The sequence below is a fragment of the Synchiropus splendidus genome, chromosome 15 (genome assembly GCF_027744825.2).
Source record: "Synchiropus splendidus isolate RoL2022-P1 chromosome 15, RoL_Sspl_1.0, whole genome shotgun sequence".
In the NCBI taxonomy this organism is placed as follows: Eukaryota; Metazoa; Chordata; class Actinopteri; order Syngnathiformes; family Callionymidae; genus Synchiropus; species Synchiropus splendidus.
The window spans coordinates 3,791,236-3,811,857 of record NC_071348.1 but is presented as its reverse complement, the minus strand read 5'-3'; the positions used below and the strand labels follow the sequence as shown (position 1 = coordinate 3,811,857).

Here is a 20,622-nt window from a genome sequence, read left to right as displayed (position 1 = left end):
CAGGAAGTGCCAATTTGCAGATGGTTTGTCAGGCACATGCAACCGTTCTCTGGAAAAGGTCCTGACTTACTGTCTCCAGATGTGAAACCTCTGTGCGTGTTTTTGCTGCCCACTTTAACTTAGCATCAGTATTGAGTGTTACTTAATGCTGCAATACCTGTCATAATGAATGTGCTGAACCACCCTTCACAACTTTAACAGGATAATAAAACCCACTGCCAAGAGCCTTGAGCCTCACCTGTGGTGAAACTATTGCCTTTAATCTAATATTTGATATTTTTACAAACGTTGGCATTTTGCAAAGATAGTGGCATGTGAATAAGTGTCAGAAATAATTCACATTGCTCCTTTTCATTCTGTAGAACACAAGAGGAGATGATGCCTACATTTTATGAAACATACTTGGAGCAACATATGCAAGTCACATACATTCAAAATGTAATGTCATGGAGACTGAACTATTCATTCATTTCAGTGGGGGGAAATGGGTTTGACTTATGCTCTTTGAGTTTGAACGGATTCACAGAACAAATGAAACTGCAGTAACAATACGGCGGCCTTAATATTAAAGCCACGTGCATGTAGGAGCAAGTAAACGGTTTTCTATCTGACAGTTTCAGAGCCCCATCCGCATGTTCAATATTTGACAACAGTTGGCTTCGTGATTGCCATCAACAAACTTTCTAAAAGTCAGTGCAAGTGCGTGAGCGGCGCCGGTAAAGCTCGAGCAGTTCGCTGGGCGAGATAAGGCCGGCGCTGGTGTCGGGTTTCACTGCGCTCAGCAGCCAATGAAGAACCTGGTTCCTGCTTCTAGACGGAGTACACCTGCAACACGCAGCAGACTCGCTCCGGCACTTTCCCCAGAACACGGACCTTGCCGTCGTGGGAGCACAAACAGCCGTGAAGACCAACTTTGCCAGCTCAAGTCAAGTAAGTCCATGTCTCTAAACGTGTTGATGGAGTCTGACCTTCGAGTCTTGGGTCTCACTTCGGCTTGGACCGGGTACCTTTTTTTTGAAGCTTAATTTCTCAACTAAGATGTTGGAAGGCTGTGTATTTGCCGTGCAGATGCTAGTTGTACTTCACCATTCACGTCCTTACCTGGTCCAAGGAGCATGAGCAGCAGTAGCACCTGCATTCCAGCAGGAAAGACTCCCATAATGGAGCTACCTTCGTGTTACAAGACTCTCGGGAGAACTGACACCCGCGCCGTGGACGCGAGTGAAAAGCGTTCACAGGCTCGTCACACAGGTGTCGCTGATGACGACGCGATTCATCCGCCAGGTTGAACCGGATTACAATTCAAACACGTGATGTCAATAATGCCATATTAAACGACACAATTTTCTCTCTCGTTTCGATCCTGACCGGTGTTATTTACAATATCCGCGGCCCGTTTCTGGTAAACAGCCCCACTGTATTCGCTATTATTCTTAGATGTGGAATGTGGACTTTCCCCACACGATTCAGGTGAATTCAGGTGTTGTGGTCTTTTTTTTTTTTAGTCATCTGTGAATCCCCCTCGTCAGTGATAAAGTCAGCATCGACACAGTCGCACTTCCTGTTTGAGCGGAATTCACCCGCGAGCGTATTTATTTGAACAGTAAACACCCAAACTGCGCGGAAATACTCCTTCATAAATGCTATTCTGAAGGTATGTTTATATATTTACACGTATAAATAGATCACAGCCTTTTTTTTATTCGCCTCATGACTTGTATTGTGTTCTTGTTATTAAAACATTTTCAGGCGCGACACCTTCACTGTTGGCAGACTTCTATCATTCTGCTCAGACAGAAGAAGGAAGGTTTGAACGTGCTGTTGATAAAACACCGCTTTGTCTGAATCTGATAAAGCACTAATCCGGTCCTGTCCTGAATCCCATGCTTTTAGTTTGAAATGTCATAATTGTGTGGCATCTCTTCATTGAAAAATGGGTTTAAATTTAACAGCAACATCCTGTGTAACAAGTCATTGACCATTGTTCTGAGAGGCAGCACAGATGTGCACGGGGGTTCAGTTGGCTGAGAAAATAGCGTTTTACATATCCTGACGAACAAACATCACCACGAGAAGATTTTCCCACTTCACTGGACCAGATCCTGTTTTTGCAAAAACAGTGACAATAACAAACGATGCAGATGCTGTTTGTGCTCTCATCCTGTTCCCAGTGTGTCACTTCTCCATGATGATCTGTCTTCTTTATTCCTCCTTGCTTGGATTGGTTTTCGTCTTCGCTCCGCGGGGCATTGTCACTCTGGTTCGTTCGCACATTAGGGATTTTAATCGCGGGTGTCAACTGGGAGTGTTTGAACAGATAAAGGAGGGATTGTGGTTGCTTTATTGATTCAACACTGGAAAGTTTGGGGTGAATAAAGAGATTCATTTCAAAATACTTTTTGATTAAATCTCTCCCAAAATGTGTGGCCTCTGCAATGAGGTGACATTTGATGATTAATGAAAGTGTGAACAAAGAGATACGGATCTGACTCATCATACACTGTTGCTTTTGAGCTTCCTCTGTTTTTTTTTTTTTTTTTTGCCACTACTTGTCGTGTAAAACTCGACTGTCAAAGGGCGAACTGGAAAATAAGTCTGCAATGAAATGTGCAAGGGCGGTAAAAAAATTATATATTGGCAGATATAGCTAGTTTCCTTTATTTATCTTGTGGTTTTAGGTGCTACTTATCGCAACAAAACGTGAGAAAACAACACGAAAAAAGGCTCCAGATGATCTGTTTAAATGTTGCAACCAGTTGTGCAACAGTGAGGCAACTATTTTAGTTGACTTTTATGTTGAAATTAAATGTAGAATTATATATGTTTTTAGGAAATGTCCTTTTGTTGTTAGTGTTGTTTTCATTGATCTGAAGTTCAGATGACCTTGAGTGACATTGTGGGGTGTTTGCATTGAAAACAGATGCTTTGCTGTGTCCTAATACTGTTAAAATGGTTGTGAAATAATTGAAAGTACTTCTCTCAAACTCTGACCCGCCGAGCTATTTTCTGTAACCCCCGAGATAAACATTAGCTTTAAACTATGACCCGCCGAGCACTGAGATGGAAGGCGGATTTATGTTAGTGATTGGGCTCTCTCTTGGAAAACCAGCTGGACGCAGCAGTGCAGAACTCAACTTCTGTTAGCCCACAATAATTAACAACAATTCTGATGAAGCCCTCTATTAACGCTGCTGTTAATGGGTTCTGGCTGGAAACTCTCCAGTGCATCAGCTTTTTATTCACAACAGGACATGGACGTGTTTAAATTTGCGGCTCCTTGCTTGACTGAGTTTGATGATGTTAAATTGTACGACACATGTGCAGTAAAAATAAGGTTCACATTTTATCATGGGGTCAGAAGACCATATAAATAAGGTCGACCCGGAAGGTCCATGGATGGAATACGATGGAATAAATGAGTGTCTCAAGGTCGGCCACCTTTCAAGACTTCTGACTTCCTCATTGTCAGTTTACAGCGAGTGAGTCTGGACAGACATGGCGAAACTGCCGTCTCCATTCTGAGCCCAGCAGTGCTGAAACTGACCAGTGGTTCTTATTCCTCCATGGTGACAGCAGAACTGCACCCAATTATTCGACTTTTGGAGTCAGCGACATGTATTTCAGGCCAGACTCGACCACAAGGTTCATCGTTTTGTTGGTAGAAGCATAAAAAACTGCCACCAGAAGTGTAATTCAGTCATGAAAAATCCATGCGTGATGAGTGATGTCATCAGACGGCGACAGCTCAGACTCATGCCTGCACTGAAGGACTATATAGCGCCTGCTAATAGTGAGAACTGGGTTATATAACTTGACAGCAGAGTTGAATTTTGAGAGGGAAATACTTGCACCGAGCTGCTGACCATGAACACACTTCCTTTAAGTGTCGTTAAAAAGCCATTGTGAGCGAGTTCCTCAGAGATCTATTAATTAATAGTGCCTTAACAATACATGTGACATCAACTCTTCCCTGCGAGTCGGTTGGAATCAAGGAAAGGCAACACAATGCTGTAGACGAACAATGATGGGGCCCGCTCCTCGCCACAGTGTAACCTGCCAGTTCCATCAGACATTGTGACGATTGGTTCCTGCTGACGTGGCGTGAGCTTCTTCTGGGATTTCCACTGGAGTAGAGGTCATTCCCAAGCGTGGCACATTTAGAAAAACCATTGTGTTTGATCCAGCTGGGGCGGTTTGATTCGGTTGCTTCCACAGAAACGCCCGACTTGAATTTGTGCTGTGTTTTTTTTTTCTTTTTAAGGCGTCCGTATCCATTTGGTGTCGCGTTGCTTTCAGGTGGAAAATGTCGAATCGGCACTTGTTAGCACTGGACTGATGCGGAGTTGTCTTTCTGCTGAGCACCATGGGAACTCATCTTATCTCTTGACCTCCTCCACTACCCTCAGGCCGCTCTCTGGATTTGCATACATTCTTTTTACACCAGTCCAATCAGGGCAGGTTCTGTTTTTTCCACTGACTGTTAGAAAAGTAATTGTGAAACCAAAAGAGTCAGATTCAGACTTAATGACAGTCGCCTCTGATGCTTTGCAGCGCAGCCTCGCCACAGCGGAACAGTTGGATTTCACGCACGTCAGTGACAGAATATCGGTGCAGATATTTATAACTGTCTTTCTCTCTTCCCCCAGCAGTATTTGAAGATGATGCGATTGCTGTTCCTGTGTGCGCTGCTGCTGCTGCCAGCTGCCACTGGTACGTCCTCATCTCAGAGCTACTTTCAGCTGATAAACATCTCATCTGGCTGGATGTGTTGCTGCGGTGGCATGTTTTACTCGCATGTCTTCACGCCGGTTGTTCAGAGCCGCCGCCTCATATCACATGTGGATTGAACAAATGTGTGTCGAGGTAGAAATAGAAATGAAATAACTTGGAAGCCAAGTATGCGCATAGAAATAGACATATTTGGGAAATCACAGTAACAGATCACACTCTTGTACCGTGAATACAAATTTGACTTCCACAGAAAATGTCAGTGAAACTGTACGGCAGCACTCAGATACACAGCAAGAATCACTAATGTCACACAGCGACAGGTTCATACTTATGGGCTACATATTTTCTACAAATCCTTAAAACAACTTGCTTTCAATTTTCAGCATCTTTCGCAAATGTATTCAGCTTTACAAATGCATAGTGACAACTCAAGGTCAGGACATCATCTTCACCCTTCTGTGAAGGTGATTTGTGGATTGGTTTCATAGTTCGGAAATAAATTAGTAAAGATTTCCAGAAGTGTAAATATACATGGAAATGCGTTTCCTCTTTCATTTCGGTTTATATTTCCTCTAAGGGTTCGATTAAAAAATTAATCTAATTGATTAGAGAATTTGTGATGAATTTATCTCATCCAAACATTTAAACAAAATATTGGTTATTTTCCATCAGTTTGACAATAGCACAATGAATCACAATGGTGGCTATATTCAAGTTTTTATATCACCTTCTTTAAACTAATGCTCTTTAAATGTCTTTTAATTACATTTTATAAGAATTTCAAGTCCATTCAGAGTAGTGGAAACCCTGGCCATTGTCTAGTGAAAAACATCCCTGAACAAAAGCAAACAGATGCTTTTGTTTGCTTCTCTTCAGGGATGATTCCTCCATGTTTGTTGTTGTTGTTCTCATCCTAGCTGCCACGTGTCTTGTGCATCAGTGTGATCAGTGGAGCAAGAACTCCTGCGCTGACAAAGGTTCCCTGTTGTCTGCAGAGCAAACTGTTCAATTAAATTAAATTAAATTCTTAAATATTTTATTGTTTATTGTTGTAATTAATTAATTGTAATTAACTCGTTAATTACTCAGTTAAATATTAATTAATTCAATGAGAATTATGTATTTTTATTTCTACCCTCATCGGTAATAAAAGATAGCAAAAGTGATTTTGAGGGGTGTTTAAACTTAATAAAACACTGGATAAGAAGTGAGTAAATATCACATTGAAATATTCAGATTATAGTGCTGTAAAAGATGAAGATGGCAATAAAACTACCTCCATGACTGAAGAGTCGTCGCTGTGGTGAGTGTGCGCTTGACGCCCAGTGGCTTTAGCTCGACAGTCTTGAACTCTCTCAAGTGTAGTTCTCTTATCTAGTGACCCTGAAACAGTGTTGAGAGTCAAATAATCTCACAGCTTGGCACTTCAGTTTGAGTCACAGCGGTACAAGCCATACAAGTGAATGGAGCTCCTGAACAGCAGCATCACGGAATCATCTGAACTCCTCTAAGTTAACCGTTATTTGGCTTTAACAGAGGCGTAAACATCGATTTCAAATTCCCTGAGATAACTTATATCACGCTCTCTCTCTCATTCCAGTTCTTTCTGAGGACGTTGAAGCATCAGGCAATGATGGTAAGTCCTCTCTGGCCTCCGTCCTAGTTTGTCAACTTGTTAAGACTGTATACACTTTAGTCAAATAGATTAGGTACGTCATGTTTGTCTTGACAGGAACCTTTTCGAGCAGCTGCGCGCTGCGACATGTTCCTCGTCATGTTATTGTCGGTTGTCTGTGGATGAGTGTGATGAACACAAGTGGAGGGCTTGACATGCTGGTTGATGTAAGCCAGGTCATTTCATGTCAAAAGCGCGGCCTGGTCGGAATCTACGCGGAACTAAGTCAGATTGACGTATTGCAGGTGTCTGTCAATTAGAAGAGGTGTTTTTTTTTTAATAATGGCGAGACCTCGGCAGGTCTGGGTTTAGGCGCAGAGCTTCAAACATGTTCCCGCACCTGAGGCGACAAGGGTTCTGTCCCTATGAAGTGCCCTTTTATCAGGAGGGAAGGCTTCTCTCCTGAACATGCAGGCACAAGACAGTTTATCAAGTCATTTAAGCGGGAGATGTTTGAGGCTTTACAGTGAGGGGCCCAGAGTGCCTGGCTCAGGAGAACTCCCAACAGTGACCTGGAGCTAACTGGCTCCTCTCCAAGGACCAGGACACAATTAAAGGCTTGAACATGTTTCACTGCAGGTCAGGGCTGCAGGTGCAGATGGTGTGCAGATCAATGAGATGTGGCGCTAGACTCGGCTCTCATTTGGACTCCAGTTCTGTTCTGTGAAGTAGATCCCGTCCAGTTTTCCACACAAGCCTCTTTCTCTGCTCCTCGCCCTCTTGAGGTCCACAGCCAACATCTAGCTGTGAGCTGTTGGAGGCAGAGATGATTTTGTCTTTGGTCCCTTTGATGTATCCAACGATGGTTGCGTTGACTGACACAAAATCAAGTTGCGTCCAGGGCGCAGTTGTGTGTGTGAAGTGTCTTGGTTGACTGACGATGGCCTCTTCAGTTCGGCCGCATGTGAAAGAGCTGAGCCAAGAGGCAGAGGTTGATCAAGCCGAAAGAACAGGATCAGGGTTGGAGGTCCGACCACTGGTCCAGGTGACCTTCGTCAGGTGACCCACCCAAACCATTCTATGCTTTGGAATACCTTAATCTCTCCGCACCAGAGCTCACAGGGTTTTCTACAGCGGAGGGACGTCTCGGCCTCTTTGTTTCGGCTGCTGCCCCTGTGACCTGACCAATCAATAGAAGGAAATGGGTGAAGAATTATTGGACACAGATCAATACATTTCTGATCTGAGAACACTGTTTCTGCTCTCGCCCAGTTGAACTGGAGCATTTATTGAAACGAGTCCGACCTGAATACTGCGAGCCATTTTGTGTAGTTTATGTTGCAACTGGCCTCATGATTCCGAGCTCCATCATTTGCTCCTGGCTCTCTTCCCATCTGTGTCTTGTTTGCCGTTTCGTTATTGCTTACACTTTTGATTTCTTGCCTTCTCCTTTGTGTGAAGCCTATTGATTTCTGTTTATTGTTTTGCTTTTTTTTATGCTCTCAAAGCATTTGGCTCAAAACGGACTCTGTAAAAGAACCAATCGATAAAGCTCCTGCAAGATTAAAGTTGTTGTCTGTATCTTGACTTTTTGTTGAACTTTCACACCAGAGGAAAATGATTTTGTGATCGTGTGCATTCAGACGTGTGTTTTCTTCTTTCCACAGAGCAGGACGATGAGGATATCTACAATGACACGGGTGAGTTTTTTGGTCTTAAACTGCCACCAGGGTTTTGCCTTTTATTCTGTGTGACTGACCGACACTGTAATGTCAGCGACCCAGCCAAGAGAATATGAAGGCCTCTGCTGTCAATAAGTCAACACTGTGTGTATAGTGCTCTAGGTCAGTGCCATGTGTGAAGGGCTTCGCCTCCCGTCGGCTTTCCCTCCTCCCATCCATTAAGCCTCAAATGGAATCAATTAGCTCCCTGTAGAGATCCTGTGAATCCTGCCGAAAGGCCAATGAACATGTCAACATCCCCAACATCCAGCCTGCCGGTCAGCTAATCGACATTGACATTCTCATTCTCCCCTCACATCTCCTCTCGTCACTCCTCATTTTTGCCGTGACAGACAGCTGATCGAATTACAGGTCTGTTTAAAATCAGACTGAAGAGCTTCCAGAAGAGGCCGGACCTCTCTCCACGAGTACGTACTATAAGAGAATGTTTCTTCATGATCGTAAAGACGAACTGACTGACTTGTTATGAAAGGAAGTGAGTGTGTTGCGGTCATGTTCACGAGTGAGGGAAGAAGGCTACATGAGAATGACGTGGGCCGCGGTTTGTGGTGACAAGCTTTGGGTAGTAGTTACGCTGGACCCTTCCTCAAGGTACCCTCCGACCAAACGGGACGTAAAGGCAATGTCGCGACGTGCTTACAAGGGATCGACAGTCGCGCGGCAATATGGTAGCGGTGGTGGACATTACAAGTTAAAGATACTGACCTTAGCGGTTGCGGGCATTCATCACTCACCAAGCGTTCCTCTGCAATATCTGGTGGACCAATAGAGAGAGAGAGATTAAGGGGATCAATTCTGCCTCTCCGATCGGCCATGTTGACGTGCCCACCCCCAACACGTTGACCCACTTTTTCCACGGTGACTTTAAAGACGTGGGTGAAGTCGCTTGGGCGGCTTGAATTCAGCGACCCCTCTGAGTAGCGTGACAGGTCTGAGCGTAAATATGGGGCCATCCAGGAGGTGCCCAACTAGAGCTGCCAGCTCGGGCATTCATTTAGGAGGCTTCTCTCAGTTAGCCTGGAAATACCTTGGTATTCCACCAGACGTATTAAACGTGGGCTTTATGGTTGCCATTTAATGCTGTTTCTACTTCTGTGTTTAGCAACTTTATTTACATGTGGTAACCAAATGTATCTTGGCTCTAGTGAGAAACAATCTTGGTCGCGCCGGCTCAGTCATTGACAAAACCACCGGGGCGGACACCACAGGTAACTGAATCACCCTGCACACATTAGTTATGAATCACCTTTGACTCGTCTTGTTTAAGAGGTGACTACTTTTCTCGCTGCAGAACAATTGACGGTGGTCGTCATCGTGGTGGCTGTGACCGTGCTGGCTCTGTCGGTGGCCGCCATAGTCGGTAAGTACTTGCCCTTGTTGACAACATGAAACGGTTGGCAGCTGTGGAGCTGCTTTTAAGGCAGCTTTTAATATCAGAGCAAATATGAGTATGTTTTTTTTTCTCTGCGCAGCTATCATGCTAGTCAGGCGCCACATGCACAGAAGGCGACAAGGGTAAGACGGCATCTGTTTTCTTGACATTATTATGTAGATGTTTGACAGCGGGGTGGGGTTTCCAGAAGTGGAGCAAAGGTTTGAGGAGAAATGCAGGTTACAGAAGAGATTGACAAAACCAGTCTGGTGGGTAACAGTTTTGCTTCTCGGCCAATTTGGACTCCGTCATCCAAATTGACACCGTAAAGGGCAAAACACTCAGGTGGTTTCATACAGCCAGCATACACCCATTCTGGCCGGTCTGAACTTGTCGAGCAATTAGTGTCGCGGCCCGGGGCCCTCCAACCTCGCCAGCCCGGGCTCCTCGCCCTCCCCAACCGAGGCATCAAACAATAGCCTGGAGACAGTCAGTGCCACTGGGCCTGTATGACCCATCGGGACAAGCGCGAACCTGCCCCGCGCTAGCGCCACAACCCTGAATGTATGACTTAGAATAACTCAACCCTGTAAACATGATCCCATGACAACAGCCTGACAGGAGTACTCACACAGCAGAACAGCCAAAACCAGTTGAGCAGAGAGTCCTTCCTCCTCGCTCACACACACTGATCTTCACCTGCACTTCCCTCTGCCTTCTGCGGTGGAATCACCTCCTTTTGTTCCGGCTGGCTGTGATACCTGAATTGTGGCTCGTGTCTTTGGGGTCAAAAAGTTCTAATTAGACCCCGGGGATCTTTAAGTGGCAGCAGACCTGTTTGTATGGAGCACACGCCCCAGTCAATCAGCAAGGGTTAAATTCCTCTCCAGGATTACTGGCTGCCTCCCGGGGCTGCAGTGGGCCCCGGCTGTGCTCGCTGCTGACTGATCGCTCTGCTGAAAAGACGCTTCATCATGCAGCAACCGCTGGCTTGTTGGCTCAACACAGTCTTTCCAGGTTTATAAGACCCACCTGGGGACGGGACGCCTGTTTGTGGAGATGATGTGATTCGCGCTGCACCTGGACACCGGGAACATTCTGGTTTTCAGGTGGCGCGGCCTTGCTAATACTGCCGGATATTCCTGGGAGAGTCAAGTCTTTTCTCACTTGTTCTAACTCAGTGTGATGGTCAGCGTTCAGCATGTCCTCATGTGTTGGTGTGTGCTCACAAGCCTGGCCAGCGATGCATTAGCATCGTCGATATTCTCCTCCAGTGCTTCTCTGTCTGGACCTCTTGCACACAGTTGTCAAACTCAAGCTCACGAGGGGCCGGCTTTCGTCTGCATTTTCGCACCTACAGAACGGTCCCTAACTCACTGGCACTCCTTTAACAAGACACATTAGTCAGATGGAGACATTGTCTTCTCAGTCTTGCATACTTCTCTGTTTGTCCTCCGTCGCCAAACAGACACTCCTCTACACACAAACGTCCGTTTGCTTTCCTGCCGTGTCATGTTTTGAGTTTTTGGTCGTCAAATCTCTCTTTATTTCAAGCCAACCATCTCGTGGGCCACGTAAAACCACCCAAACTGCCCTTTCCCTGGCCATCTCCCACCAGGAAAAGCCCACCGAGCTAGGACACCAGAGTCGCTCCTAATCCTAGGTGGAGGACTTAAAGTGGAGAGCCGTTTGGCCTGGACACCATGCACCGCGCTACACAGATCACATCGAGACATACATTTCAAGAATAAATGGTTTTCTGTTCAGAGTAATCAGACTTACGAGAATGTGGAAGTGAAAAAGAGAACTGATTCATACAGTAAGTATTTTTAACAAGTAGTGCTAGACCTGGGAAATAAGAGGCGTCATGGTGACTGTCTGTTTGAAGATCATTTTGAGTAACAGGTGTGAAATAAAATACAGCACAAGTGGAAGTTGCCTTTTAAACTTTCCAAAATTGAATTGAATGGATGTAAGTCAGGTCCGATTCTGCAAAGAGCCCACCTGGTGTGGTATAGCAATGGAGGGACAGTGGACTTTTGCGGGCTATAGTGACGCCAAAGGCAGCCCTGTGTGTTGCATGTTGACGCATCAGGGGTTTCAGTGGAGCACGTTCAGAAGTTCTCTTCACTGAATTACATTGAATGTCACTTGCTGTATATAACCCCTTACTGACGGTGCAACTTCCGTCCTTCTTTTACGTGACACACAGCCCGCAGTGTCATGGCTCCACAGGAGTGAGGATGGGTTGAGTGTGGACCGTCCAGTCCCTTCTCTCACGGCCTGTTCTGTCTCTGTGTGTTCAGGATCTACTCGGTGCCCACAGAGCAGCACCACAAAGCAGCTGTCTAGTTCCTGGTGAAGGAGCAGCTGGGACCTGCAGAGGGGAGCCACGTTCCTGCCTCCTCTCCTCCTGTGTGATTTCTCAGGACAATTGGCTTCTTTGCACAACAACCTGCTTTACACCACCCACCTCTGTCAAACCCTTATCTCTCTAGCAGCATGTTTGTTTCTGTCCGCTGCCGTGAAACACTTCTCTCTCTAACAGACATTTGGAAAGCGTCTAACTGGATTTGAGGAATCTAAATCAAGGCAGCTTCGCCTGTTTAATTTGCCATCCTCTTTTTTTTTTTTTTTTTTTTTTAACACCTGAAAGTAGAATGATTCCCTTTGCGAGGAGCGACACTGTATTAGCATTTGTCTGTGTGAAATAGTCATTGAGTGAGACAAGCCATTCTAATCCACACTAAGCTACTAAGATAGGCGAGCGCACACTTCATTCCCCGATTCACTCTCCTGACATCCTCTGTTCCCGGCCGATTCTGAGTGACAGACGCTCGTGCAGTAAGCAGATCACCCGGCTCTCTTTTTCAGCAGGACAGGAGGGAAAGTGGCTTCAATATTGAGCTACGATGATGTCATTGAGATGCCACGAGGGTCGATGAAACCCTGATAGTGTTGTTTTTGTTCAAAGCACTGGCTGCTTTTCGTGTCGGAGTCAAGAGAGAAGAGGCAACACAAAAATCGGGATTCCTATCTTGTGCTGTTTCTGAATGTTGAATAACAATACTTTATTTATTGCAACACCAAAGTAGTCAGTAGGAGTGGAGCTGAAGTTTTTGGGGCATTGCTGTTACTAGTCATATTAGCGTGGTGTGCGAGTGTGCCAAAGCCAGAGGGAGCTTCAATGATGGGCCATGTGATTCCAATATTGACTTTCTTCTCTCATAAATGTCCCTCATTTTGGAACCATATTTCTTTTTTGTTTTTTTAACCACGATACAATGAACCTCAAGTGTGACTGAGCGCTGAAAAAAGTGGGGAAAGGCCATTAAAATAAATGAAAGAAATATGATCGTGTACTGGAAGAGGAAAGGTATTGGAGTCACGTCGCCCTGACTGTACCTGACATCAGGTAGCATTTCAAAGGGAGGACAATTGGAACAAAAAGCTCCAATAATATCATAAAACACATTTCAGTTCATGTAGATTTCTGTTGCTCAAAATAAAACTGTTAAAAGCAGAGTCTTCTCTTTGGATGCTTTTAAAAATCAGACCTTTTTTTTCTCCCTTTGCCTGTGACGTTTTGTGTAAATAAAATACATGTCGTTTTTAATGCCGTGCATGAGTTCTGCTGATACCTTTATGATGCTAACCTTTTATATATTTTTTTACTAACAGGGTCTTTTTAAACGAATGTGATGAGTCGATTGGTGGGCTTTGTTTGTATATAGCTATTTTGCTGGTAAGAGAAGCTTTAATTGGACCACATGCACTTGTATAAATCTTGTTTAAAAATACTTCCCATGCTGCATTTATCGGTGTAATCTGTTTGCGCAGCTGCAGCCTGCTGAATTTTGATCTGATAGCGACACAACTGTACATGACAGTGTCGTATGTATCTCCAGGTTTTGTTGCTTTTCACAATAAAGCTGCATTAAAATCGAGGTTGTTCTTTCATTTTCAGCGCCATGTGGAAGCCAAGATAACGCGGCGGTGTTTAATTCATGGCTGAAAGTGAGAGGTGCAATAATCTTTTTAAGCCTTTTTAATTTCCATGTTGCGTCACGATTCAGCGTTTTATGAGTTAGTACATGAATCATGTGTTTGTTTGCCAAGATAAATAACGGCTTTGCTTTTTTAGCCCGGTATTGGCAAGTTCTGCGATCATGTTTGACAAAGACGAAGTGGCTGAGCCGTTCGGTTTTTTCACGTGTCAGCGTGATTCATGTTTTCTGTGTTTATTCAGCATTTTTCCGCGACGCCATGGCGGAGCTCCGTACGGCCAGTAAATCCACACGCGGCGGAGTGGCTCTCACTCCTGATGGACATCTTGTCGCTTTTCTGCAGCGTTGTGTTTGGTCCCAGTCACTTGTTCGTCATCCTCTCTGGACTCGATATGACCTGGAATGGAATATATATTCTTTATCTTTCAAATCAATTAGAATTATTGAGCCACAAAGAGGGTTAGTTCAGCAGTTCTGGTGACTGCTGCAACAAATGGTTTAATCCGAGTCTTTCGCGTCTGTTAATCATCGCAGATTTCCAAGTCAGCGTAATGTTGCGCTGCTCTATATTAGAATTGACGGCTCGTTTGCCATACATCACTCAGCAGGAAGCGGCACAATTACTTATCCGCTGGACTGCGGTTTTAAACGGGTTGATATAAGAAGGGTGCAGCAGTGGAGCTCCTGGTTCTGATGGCGACAGTGTCTTGACTTGGTAGAGCCAGTTCATGAAGCGGTGTAGTAGACATGCCAGGCCAGTGTGTGGTGTTGTGACGCTAAAATACAATGAATATAAACTGGTTGGAGCTATGGTGGCGATCATAGTCACAGACACATTTTCAAAGGTCTCTTTAAATGCTTAAGTTGAACAATCGGAACTCTGGCAACAAGTCGCGCCGCTCTGACCACGAGTGCGGTGAGTGGAAATCGACCAACAAGAGGATCCCAAATCTTTTTTGCCGTCAATATCCTTCAATGGTAGATAACAGGCATCACTGATCCGCCATGTTGACTCTGCACTGACTCCAGTCCCGCCCCCAGCAGACTGAGCTACCTTTTTCTAAATGTGACCCGAGGCGGCAGGAAGTTGTTTTGCGTCTCTGGAAACCAGCAACTGCTCGGGCGCTAGTGACGCAAAGTCGCACCTGACGTCGAAGTTTCCATCACAGTTTCAAGTGGACACATTTGTTTTGGGGTGACAGAGTCCGCACTCAGGAGGATCGGCCCTCAAGTATCGGAGGTAGTGCTGAGGGGACCAAGAGAGCTAAAGTTAGCTTGCTGGATGCTAATGAAGGAGGTGGAAATGCTGGTGTATCATGGCGTTCAGATGTGCCTCAAAAAAACTGCCAGGACAAGCTAACGGCTGCTAATGCAGGAAACCAGCTATCGAGATAAAAACTCTTGTTTGATCCGAGGAACATCGCAACGTATATATATATATATATATATATATATATATATATATATATATATATATATATATATATATATACATATACATATAAATCCCCTTTTGTTTCTCAGCAAATACTCTTTTTTTGCTGCAATCCATCCTGCTGATTCACGCGAAACAATCTTCAAACCCCGCTCTGATGCCCACTCACTTTGAAGACCTTCTGCAGCACTTTGGCATCCGGCAAACTTTCCCACCTGGTGAGCGACAGGAAGAAAGGTCGACTTCAGACAGCGTTTTCAGCAACACACACACACATTTGGTTGGTGCTCACAGGTGATGATCATGATGCCCAGAACGAACAAAACCGCCGCGACTGACAACCCCGCGATACGCAAGGTTGTGTAATCTGGAAAAAAAAAAAGAACACAAAACAGTGTCATAACAACCAAGGAAACACGGGCATTAACGTCTCACCGTAAGTGAAGCCTTCGTCCCACTTTGTATCTGAAACATGAGAGGTAGCGAAAGTATTGAATTATGTTTGACAGGGAGAATAAAGGACTGGTGGGATCATGAGGGAGTGAGACGCCAAGACAGATCTGCTGTGGCCTGGCTGACGTGCTGTTGATGGCGTTTCCAAACTTGATCTATTAGCAGCCAGCGCAGCATGAAAGCACAGGCATTTCTCACCATCCAGCAGTCAGCTGCTGCCTGCGCTCTCACCCGGCTACAGGTTTGATTTGGGAAGAGTCCTGTGGCACTTTGGGTTACTGAGGAGGAAGACAAAACTGAAGTTACCCCAGGCATCGGCCGGAGGAGGCTTTCCTTTGGTGGAGCGTGGGGGCGTCGCTGCGGCTTCTGAAAACAGTTGTACATGTCAGCTGTCCAAGTAAATACACAGAGTGGTGCCGTAAAACACCATATACTGGAGCAGCAAACCATGGATTTTTACAGGGAGTAAATCAGCTGAGAGTAGAGTGGAAAACATCAAAGATGTTTCAGGTTTTTTCTGTAGTAAACTTACGCAATCGAGTTTCTGAAAGCCTTGATCAAACCAGCCGCGACTGACAAACAACCATGTTTGGCAACAAGCAGCCATATTGGGCTCAAAATCTGCCAAATCAGCAGATTTTTTTGGCATATGGAAGGGTTAATCTTGACGCTAAATGTTTGAGGGTCCAATATTAGTCACTTCAGGTGGCGCTCAAGGTTCTTGCTTAGGTCCCGTTTCTTTTTTTTACGCAGACCAGCTGACTGTCAACCCTCAATCCTGTCCTTGAAAGGCAACTCTGCTGCACTCTAGCACTTTACTTAGCAAGTATGTATATGTGTTCAAAACATAACTTTTTCCAGGTTTTTATTTGAAAAGATGGCTTGAATCATTTTGCTTGACTCATCAATTTTCCCACAAAATGTTGACATGTCGACGTGTGGATGCTGATACCTGTGCTGACGGGAGCAGTAGCCTTGGTTGCGGCCACCGTCGAACCTAAAAAAAAAGAGACAGGACGGGATGAGTTCGAAGGAAAATCAAGATCAACATGCTGTTTTGCGACTCAATCTAAAGATGCCAGGGGGTGGAGCCTATCCCTGCTACATAAGGCAAGGACAGGTTCATACTTCTGATACTTTCAATACGATGTCGAACTGCACGTCCGCACCAAAGGACAGAGACTTGGTGCACTCGCACTGGATTTGCTAAAAAATGAAGTCAGTCAGATGGGGGCGGGGCATGTGAGTGGAACGTCAAGAGAACAAAGGCAGGATTGTTGGCCTTTGATGTGGATGCCGTGGTCTCAAGGTCCTCTGATTGGGTAATCTGGACTGACTCGTCGTGTCACATGAAACACATGGAAGCTACTGCCCCAAATGTGTTGCGTACCATTTTGTACCGCAACAGTTTGGAGCACAGAATTGCGCCTCAACTGTCTGGCGTTTGTTGCCTCAGTCGTGTTTGGTGTGAACGTGCAGGTACTAGTGTAATCCAACCACTGTTTGCAGTAGAAACGTTGAATGGTGTCGCCGTTGCGCTCGCCCTCAGACCGGAGTCGTTCCTGGACACATTGTTCAGGGACACCTCTGAGCCTGTGGTGACTCGGCTGCTCTCTGATCCTCCTGTGAAACCAGCGATTTGAACGACAAAGACGGACTTCAGACACGGCGCAGGTTGATTTCACGTGAATGATGTCAAGGAGGTGAAAGCATTTTTCAGAGCTGAACACGCGGCTCATTCCACGGGAGGAACAAGGACGTCTGTTGTGATCCTGGCGGCCTTCAGCCAACAATGCTGTGATGTCACAGTCACAGCCTTGTGAGTGGGCAAGCGGCTCCGACACAGCCGGGTTGTGGAGTGACTGTACAAGACGTCTGTTGTCTGCTCGCTCGCTGGGCTCCTGCTAAACTTACGCTGTGATTTTAAATGTTGTAATTTATTCACACCAGAGGGAGGATTCATTATTTATGTGTCAGATTTATTGTGCGGAATTAAGGGCTCCAGTTTTCAAGTGGGTATCTTGTTTTGCTCAGACTGAAAGGCTGGATCCTTCGCTGAGCCAAGAGCCGCCAAGGTTTTCACCTTGTTTTGTATGTTTGTGACGGCTCATTTTCTCTTCAATATCCTGCCTGAGTGTGTGTAAAAATTAACAGGATTCACGACTGAGAAGGTGAAATACAAGATGAGCTCAAACAAGCCTCACTGTTGACTCTGGTTTCCTGTCCTGAATTCGATCCTTCACTGTGCTCTCGATCGACGTCCTTGTTCCTGCACTGTGGTACCAAGTTTCACGCCTCTGCAGCTCAAAAACTCACCTGCCGCTGGCGTGGGTTTGGCTTGTGACCTCGATGTTTGACCCCGACTTGACCCTAAAGACAGACAGAGGAACATTATGACCCATCTAGTCACAAGTCAAGTAGTTTAGTCAGGAAAATAGGAGGCGAATGAACACATTAAAAGTGTGAAAGTACTGACGGTTGGAGATCAAGACCATCAAGAATCAAGTGTAGGGCTCCCACATGACTTGAAAAATGCATTGACTCCTGAGGTGAAGCCGAGCTGAAGACGTGTCGAGCGAAAATCATCATCATAGGATTAGAAGTCTTTCTCACTCACCAGAGAGGATCAGAGACAGAAGCATCAATGTGGAAAGGTGAACCTGAAAACACAGGAGGCAGACTGATGTCAAAAATGAAATATCATACTTGGTTTACAGAATAAAACATCATTTTACACTCAAACTTTCATAGGTTGTAACCTGAAAAAATATGAAAAATATGCTTTTTTATACAATAAAATAGCAATAAAAATAGTCTGCTTTTAGTTGGATTAGTTACGTTAAGAGCTGATGAGCAAAACTTAAATTCCTCAAATATTGTTACAGTTTTACTCTATTATGTTGTCTATGAGAAAATGATGTTAAGGGTGAAAACATTTTTTTGAAACTGCGATGAGACAGGTGGCGTGATGTCGCAGACGACAGTAAACGGCGTGTGACATGAGCGTGCCAGACGTGGCATTTCTGAGCGCTTGTTTCCTCACATCTGTCACGCAGGAAGTTCCTCTGCGGCTGAAACCCCGGTCCTCGCGGGCAACATCAGCCACACCATCGCAGCAGGACAGAAACAACATTCTTAACTTCAATGTTGAACCTGGAGAGATGGCAACTGCCGCTGTTCCTCTCCAGCATTGCGCCGCCCACACACACGCCTCTTGATCACACACTCACAACTGATATGTTTCCTGCCGTCGCCAATTAAAATGAGGAATTGAGGCGCTTTAAATGGAAATATAAAAGTGTAGCAGGGAGTGAAACACAAGCCGCTCCGCCCCCTCAGTTTCCTCAGATCATCTTTCACATAAAGAAAGTTGGAAAGGCGGCTGCTGGCTGGGTTCCAGCCCGGATGAATCTCCATCTTTGACCTGTGGCGGTGGCAGCTCGCCCTGCTGGCTCGAGGCGGCGTGACAGGTACCACCATCATGAGCACTGACATCTGAGATTAGCAGGTCACGCCAATCTTCATTTCACGGCGGAGCATATGTCAAGACCAGGCCCGGTCCCCCCAGGCGGTACAAGCGCCCCGCTACCTTCCTCCCGTCTGACCTGCCCGCCACTTTGTCACATCAAGAACTCTCACTCACTCGCCATCCGTCTGCTCATCCGTCCGTCTGTCACCCGCCATCAATCCGCTCCACCAAACACCCCTGGCTCCCCAACACGGACCCAGCCGCTCGCTTACCTTCCTATCCATTCTGTTGGCCGACCTGAAATGGATCTTCCTCTGTGAAGCACGACTTACCCGCCAACCGCACCCATGTGCTCACCATCACCACTTCCTCATCCAACGGTCTTGTGCTTTCCCACGCAACATGGCCTCCTCCTCATCGTAGCAGCAGGACACACAACCTCCTTTGTGAAGAGCCAGTCGACTCTGTCAATCACTATTAACAGCTTTATACAGTAAGAGTTGCCTCTGATACACTTCGTTTTGTGCCTTTTTTTTAATCATGTTTCCATTACTATTATTACGATTTTTGGAATACAAAATTTAATTTTTGGGCATGTAAAAATAATCTGCCACTGATTGAGTGATAGTGGAGTAAAAATTATGATTTTTTTATATAAATTATGAATTAATTTTTCTGCATTATTGCAGTTTATTTTTCATGTCCAGGAGAACTGTGACTGCTAAAAGAGAAAAAAAAAAAACAAGCAAGAGTGGAAATTTTATTTTTGATAGAGCGATATCAAAATATTTTTGCTTTATATTTTCCTATTTATTTCATCTTAGTTTTCTACTGTATGAAAAAAAAAAACAGTGGCAGTGTTCTTTTTACATTTTATATAATTTATAATATGTAGATTTTTTTTTTATTTTAGTAAATTTGTGAAAAACAAAATAATAAAAGAGTTTGAAATTGTATATAAGTAGAAAGTATATAACCATATACATTTAATTATTCTGGTTATTATTCCAATAACTATATATAGATGCAGGGGTTGATGTAGAAATACTAATAAATACATGGACAAACAAACAAATGCAACTCAGGAACTCCTGTCAGAGCTGAATCCAGTTCCAAGTTCACGTGGCCTCGAGTCAGACCACTTGTTTAACCCCCTAACAAGCCTGGTCCCAGCTGTTAGACCTGAATAGCTGCTGACAGATAACATCAAAGTTATTTGGGAAGCTCTTTTCATGCAACTTCCTGAAGCGAATAAAAGCAGTCACACCGGAAACGAAAGGATAAAAGTGGTGCTATTGTGTTGAGGAAACCACACACACTCAAGAGCAAGCTCGGGCGTGGGGTCTGCAGTACTGACACCACCACTACAAGACAAGCAGCCCCATCTGTGTGGTGGGGTTCCACTCCCGGTGTTCAGCCTCACGGTGCCTGTAACAAAAGACCTTGTTACCGTGTGGAATGGGACCGAATGGAAATGATTCCGCGGCTCAGCCCTGACAGCACAACCAGCCGTGACTGATGGCGAGTCAACCACGTGGCATTAATCTGGCGTGTGGGCGCAGACAAAGCCACCGATTCATCTCCATCAGCAGACAAACGTCTCTGTGATTCTCGCTCTCGTCTGTTGCCCACAATTACAACTCTCGTGGCGGGAGAATTACTTTAATGATTTATGAGAGGCTGGTTTCGCTGGCTGTGACCGCGCTGAGTAAATATTATTAAGCTTTCGGTCTGCGCTCGATTATGGAGGAAGTCTCAACAGGAAGTCTCGCACTTCCTCTCATGAGCTGCGTGAGCT

General features: G+C 45.1%; 2 protein-coding genes across 12 annotated transcripts; one reads left to right on the top strand and one right to left on the bottom strand.

Moving 5' to 3' along the window:
* The first annotated feature begins 829 nt into the window (after positions 1 to 829).
* Positions 830 to 13,407, top strand: si:dkey-262k9.2 (uncharacterized). Its single transcript, XM_053887780.1, has 8 exons — positions 830 to 930; positions 4,647 to 4,710; positions 6,332 to 6,367; positions 8,014 to 8,046; positions 9,234 to 9,296; positions 9,380 to 9,448; positions 9,561 to 9,603; positions 11,767 to 13,407. Exons 2-8 carry the CDS (start codon positions 4,659 to 4,661, stop codon positions 11,810 to 11,812), a joined length of 342 nt encoding a protein of 113 aa, XP_053743755.1. The 5' UTR covers positions 830 to 930; positions 4,647 to 4,658; the 3' UTR covers positions 11,813 to 13,407.
* Positions 13,115 to 19,260, bottom strand: fxyd5 (FXYD domain containing ion transport regulator 5). Of its 11 annotated transcripts, none has more exons than XM_053887770.1 (10): positions 19,157 to 19,260; positions 17,973 to 18,015; positions 17,672 to 17,725; positions 16,853 to 16,978; positions 16,308 to 16,352; positions 15,662 to 15,721; positions 15,338 to 15,367; positions 15,195 to 15,269; positions 15,072 to 15,117; positions 13,115 to 13,864 (listed from the first exon to the last, which is right to left on the bottom strand). In XM_053887770.1, exons 1-10 carry the CDS (start codon positions 19,182 to 19,184, stop codon positions 13,829 to 13,831), a joined length of 543 nt encoding a protein of 180 aa, XP_053743745.1. In that variant the 5' UTR covers positions 19,185 to 19,260; the 3' UTR covers positions 13,115 to 13,828. The 11 variants fall into 11 exon arrangements, with proteins under 11 accessions (XP_053743745.1, XP_053743746.1, XP_053743749.1 ...); XM_053887771.1 differs by having other exon boundaries at positions 16,856 to 16,978; XM_053887774.1 differs by having other exon boundaries at positions 19,097 to 19,250.
* Between the last annotated feature and the right edge of the window lie 1,362 nt (positions 19,261 to 20,622).